Here is a 5731-nt window from a genome sequence, read left to right as displayed (position 1 = left end):
AGGCATCGTCAGATTGACAGTACTCTAGCCCAATAATGTTGGGGGATCCAGTGGGGGCGGCAGTCATATTTCAGGGTGACCGTGCCACTCTTTATCACAACCCTGCTAAAAGTGCCAGTACGTGCACTCATTGGACCGCCTAGCTCGCCTATGCCTAGAAACGGCCCTGGCTATAATAATAGCGACACTGAGGAACGATATTGTTGGGATCACTTTTAGAACAGTTTTTTTTTCCAGATGATGAACAATAATAAAACATTGACAGCCAATCAGAATCCACTCTGAATCTGCATTTAAAGCATCAGGAAAAACTGCTGCGCACAATTATAATAAACTGAACGTTATTGTCTATTGGTGTGGATAATAGTTTTTATTTAGTTAGTCTTTATCCACCTTATTTTTCCCGTAAGAGTGTGAGCGGCCATTTGTAAATTTGATGTGTCTGGCTTCATGTCTCATCCGCTTCCAGTTATTTTTAGCTGTACAAAACAGCTCGTTTTGCTGCTTGATATTACAAACTGGTGTGTCTTACCTTATTATTTTAATGTATTATCTTAATTCTGAACACACTGGTTTGTAGTGCATAAAATTTTACCGTTTACTGCACGTTGTTATTCTTCTCGTTATTTCCCTACGCTATTTTTAGCTCTACAAAACAGCTGGTTTTGCAAACTGGTGTTTCTTGCCATATTATTTTAATGCCATGTCTTAATTATGAACACACTGGTTTGTAGTGCAAACAGTTTTACAGTATACTGCAGTTTGTTATTCTTCTTGTTATTTCCCTTCAGCAGCTAATGAACCAGAAGTCTCGCACATTCACAGAAAACGGCTTACTTCCGCGTTGAAAAATAAGGAGGATAGTTATTGTTCTTGGTGTGAACAGGCCTTTAGGCTTTATTTCATTTGCGCAAACTTAAATATGGCGTCGACCCTTACTAAAGTCCATTGCGTATTTCTTTAAACTAACAAACATAAGTATTTCTTCACAGCGAAATGGAGGACTCTTTGGCAACCACATCAACCATATAAATGGTGATCCCCGGAGAAGCTCCGGCCACCAGACAAATGCCACACAGCGCCCCCTGCAGGTGCAGCCGCCCCCACATTACGCCCACATGAAACAGCCCGTGGGGCGCCTGGGTCGCGCCAATGCCATGGCGCAGCAAAACCATCATCGCCACCACCACCACCATCATCACCATCATCATCATCACAACTCCTACAACAAGTCGCCCAAGTCTACCAACATCAACCTCAACAACGCCAACGTGTCCAGTCTACCCAATGGAGGACACAATTGTTACTATGAGCATATGCCCGCTAACGGTTACCCGGGATCATACTATGGAGAATACGACAAGCCCAGTACCACACACGGGCAAAGGTGAATGCTTTTTTTGTTCATCCAACATCTTGCTCTTACTATTTTGAAATATTTATTTCAATTTATTCAATGATTTGACAATGCTAGCAGATTACGGTGTAATCTCATGAATGTCCCCGACTTCTTAAACCAATTCCTTCATTCCATTTGATTGATTGGAATTGCTTTAGGAAGGATGTTTTTCAAGGTCTAAGCAACTTCTTAAAGGGATAGTTCACCCAAAAATGAAAATTTTATGTTTATCTGCTTACCCCCAGGGCATCCAAGATGTAGGTGACTTTGTTTCTTCAGTAGAACACAAATTATGATTTTTAACTCCAGCCGTTGCAGTCTATCAGTCGTATAATGCATGACAATGGTAACAAAATCTATGAGAGTAAAAAAAACATGCACAGACAAATCCAAATTAAACCCTGCGGCTCGTGACGACACATTGATGTCCTAAGACACGAAACGATCGGTTTGTGCCAGAAACCGAACAGTATTTATATCATATTTTACCTCTAATACACCACTATGTCCAACTGCTTTGAGTGCGCACACGGCATCCGGTGAGTGAGGTGTGTACGTGCTCTGGCGTAGTTTACGTTAATGGGTGTGTTGATATCCAGCCGAAGAGCAATCAACCATAACTTCAGGCGAGCAGGCTCAGAAGTTGGGAATACGTGGAAAGTCACCACTCCCGAATGAGTTCGCGCGAGAGAACGTAATCTTTTAGTTTTAAGTCGGTTTGAACAATCCGGATAAGCGCAAGTAAGTACCATTTTGATTAGCCCGTCGTACCTACAATGACTGTGCACTGTGTAAACCATGAGTGACGTATACGCGTGAGAGATCACTTCCGGCGCTTGCGTAAACTACGCCAGAGCGCGTACACACCTCACGCACCGCTTGATGCCGTGCATGCGCCCAAAGACAGTTGGACATAGTGGTGTATTAGAGGTAAAAAATGATATAAATACTGTTCGGTTTCTGGCACAAACCGATCGTTTCGTGTCTTAGGACATCAATGTGTCGTCATGACCGCAGGGTTTAATTTGGATTTGTCTGTGCATGTTTTTTTTTACTCTCATAGATTTTGTTACCATTGCCATGCATTATACGACTGATAGACTGCAACGGTTAAAGTAAAAAATCATCATATGTGTTCTACTGAAGAAACAGTCACCTACATCTTGGATGCCCTGGGGGTAAGCAGATAAACATCAAATTTTCATTTTTGGGTGAACTATCCCTTTAAGTATCTGCCTTCTTCAGTAGATTGGTGAAGAAAGTGACCTTTTTAAACTCTGGATTAATTTACACTTATGCACATTTAGATGATTATTCATCAGCATTATCATCAGCTTTAAGGTGCGGTCACATTTACCATTGTTTGGCGAATTTTCACAGGCGAAATCCAGACATTTCAGTTGGAATAGGTGTGATTTCCCCATGCAATTTTCTCAAAGAATATATGTTGGTCCCGCAAATTCACAACAGAAATTAATTTTACTGTGATTCCTGTGTGAACTGGGCTTCATGCATTGCTAAACTATTGACAATAGACACCTGATCTTTTTTGCCCTCAAAATTTGGCCGAAATGTTGCTAATGTGACCGTACCTTTAGATCATTAGATTTAAATTATTTTCCTTTTTGGCATTTATCCACCTTTGAATCAAACCACCTGGCCTCTGTCCCACACACTGTCCTCCTCTCACCTACTCTGGTTCATTATCTGACCTTGGTGATACCATGTTTTCTTCAAGGTGTTTTCACAAACCCGATCTCATGAGAAAACATAACTATTTTATGAGGTGCCGACTCCGTTTGAATTTATACACAGTGTTTTGTATGGAAATGTATGATTTTTAGAAAAAATGTAGTATGAAGGTTTACGCCTAACCCTACTCCTAAAGCTAACCGTCAATGGGGTTTAAGCAGATTGTACAACAGTGTACGAATGAGATCGTGCAAATTAATACGAATTAGCCACTAATTCGCCAAAGTGTAAAATAGTTACAAATTTCCATGAGAGCGAGTTGCTTTACGCATTTGGTGCAGACCCGAGTCTATTTGACATGTTCAGGACGTTTTAACGAGATAAACAAGTAATATTGCCCACCTTGAAATTGGTCACCAAGATACAGCCTTACCTCCTGTCTCATCACTTAAATGAGGCCATTTCTGGGTGAAGGATTTCAAAAACATTGACAAGATTAATGAGGCTTGATATGGTCATCTGAGCCAAATTTAGCTAAGATTATACATTAAACATTTGTGTGATTCGCAAAGACGTTTGCCTTGTCAGATTGACCCAAGGAGTCAGAGAGGAAACAGAATTATGTTTTTCAACCAGTTGGTTCATTTATAAGCAAAAGAGAGTCAAACTTTGGACTTATGGTGACACAAGTTTTGATGGAAGACTGACTCACTATGAATCACATTTATATTCAGAGCCTCCATGGTCAGTTTTTACCAACTTAAAAAACTGAAGCCAAACTTTCCATGTTTTTGGGGCTTATCAAACCACTTGAGTAAAAATACATGTGAGGGGCAGAGGATGCAGTGTTTTTCAACTCGGCTTTGGACAAAGCAATCAAACCAAGTGTGAAAACAGCCTCACATATATAAAAATGCTGTATATATCATGTATATACTGTATGATATATGTGTCCATCCATTCCCTTACCCTATTCCCTTGCTTTTCTCCACCTTTCTCTCTTTCCTTCCTAACCGAAATGCTTTCTCTTAACCATCTCTCTGCTTTCTGGAACAGAAGGCGCTACTATGAGACGTATATTAGGTATGTTACATTAGGTATTATATGTTCATATAGCAGGTACTAATGCTTGTAGAGAAACAGATGGTGAATGATAAGCAGAACTGTGTTCGGTGGGTAAAAGCGTCGGGATTTCCACCTCAGCCCTGTCCCATATGGTGCTTTAAGTTAACTTAACATGTCTGCAAAGGCCTGCGAGTGCTATTTGGAACAGGGCCTTATACACACACACCCAGAGATTGACTACAAAACTGGAAAGAGTTGATAGGAACATCTAGTAAAGCATTAACAAATCAGGATGCGTCTTTGAGTCTCTGTGTGTTGTGATTGGGTGATGAAGGGAAAGAGGAGGGGCTTGCTGCATGCAACTTTTTTCTCAGTATAACATTGAACAGACTATTTCTTTCACAGCTTCATTTTTGTTTGTCAGTTAAATGTAAAGTATTTACTCTAACGTCTATGCTTTACAGTCACTAAAGAAATCTAGACTCAATGCAAGGAAATCTTCAACTAGAATATCTTTAAGCTGAGATTTCTTAAGACTGTACAGCTATTAAGTAAAGACTATATGCAGAAGCTACAAAGGCTATGACACTGCTGACAGCTGTCTTGATAAGATTTTGCTTGTTTTCTAATGAGGTCTAACCACGTCGCTGCACTCTGGAGCTGTACGTCTGCATGGTAGTGCATGGTAGTGCATGGTTATTCGCTGACGTTCTGACCACAATCTAACGGCTTCTCACTGACCACTTGACCTTCATGCAGGTCGCAGGGCAGTGACAGAAGACGACCCACTATTCGTCGCGAAGAGGAGTATGAAGAAGATCGTTACACTGGAGAGTACTACAGTGGAGAGGAGTTTTACGAAGATGACAGCATGCTGGCGGGTGACAGGTAAAACTATTGTAGCCCATTTCAAGTAAATCAGATTTACAGAAATTCATGCAAGGTTAATTACTGTATCACACTTCCTTGTGCAGGTACCCCAACAGTGACCAGGAATACGAGACACCACAGGGTTACCATCATCCTGACAGCTGCTATGAGGATGACGAGCAGCCCCTTTATCACGATTCACATAGGTCACCAAAGAGAAGACTGCTTCCTCCAACACCGCAAGGCAAGTCTTGGGGTTCCTTTCTTTAAATGTAGAAACAGGCCCTCTGATTTATGGTTTAGTTTTGTTAAGATATTAATTGCTCTCGTTTACAGGTAATCGGAGACCGTCGTTTAATTTTGAGTGTCTGCGCAGACAGAGCAGTCAAGATGATCTTCCTCACCAGCGTACTGCTCTTCCATTACATCTCATGCAACACCAGGTAATTTATTTTAAATATAACATTAAAACCGAGAAAAGGACGAGCCCGTCTCGGATCCCTCCGCTAAATCCACCCGCGATCCCCACGACAACAGTCGTGGGGATCGGCAACAGCGGGACCGCTGCCAGTGGGATCGCGAGACTGGCCGCTCTCATCAAACACAGCCAGGCGAGAGCGGAGCGTGAGCAGCGAGAGTAACTCGCAGTGATGACAATCAGCTCCTCGAAAGCTGACCGTGCATGCTCCGCTCCCAAACAAACGA

The 5731-nt window shown here is 41.7% G+C and overlaps 1 protein-coding gene across 3 annotated transcripts in view; it reads left to right on the top strand.

Moving 5' to 3' along the window:
* Nucleotides 1–5731, top strand: part of LOC107685994 (voltage-dependent L-type calcium channel subunit alpha-1D-like) — a 40258-nt gene that overhangs the window by 31712 nt on the left and 2815 nt on the right. Inside the window, exons 31-35 of one of the 3 annotated variants that reach the window (XM_016482781.1) lie at nt 993–1387; nt 4151–4174; nt 4916–5044; nt 5131–5270; nt 5363–5469. In XM_016482781.1, the coding sequence (XP_016338267.1) occupies nt 993–1387; nt 4151–4174; nt 4916–5044; nt 5131–5270; nt 5363–5469 (795 nt within the window). Of the gene's footprint in view, nt 1–992; nt 1388–4147; nt 4175–4915; nt 5045–5130; nt 5271–5362; nt 5470–5731 lie in introns of all 3 variants that reach the window. The other 2 variants (XM_016482784.1, XM_016482782.1) reach the window with 2 other exon arrangements.

This window comes from Sinocyclocheilus anshuiensis, unplaced genomic scaffold, assembly GCF_001515605.1.
Source record: "Sinocyclocheilus anshuiensis isolate Anshui unplaced genomic scaffold, SAMN03320099.WGS_v1.1 scaffold465, whole genome shotgun sequence".
Classification (NCBI taxonomy): domain Eukaryota; kingdom Metazoa; phylum Chordata; class Actinopteri; order Cypriniformes; family Cyprinidae; genus Sinocyclocheilus; species Sinocyclocheilus anshuiensis.
The sequence above is the reverse complement of the archived record's forward strand: the minus strand, read 5'-3'. Positions and strand labels throughout refer to the sequence as shown.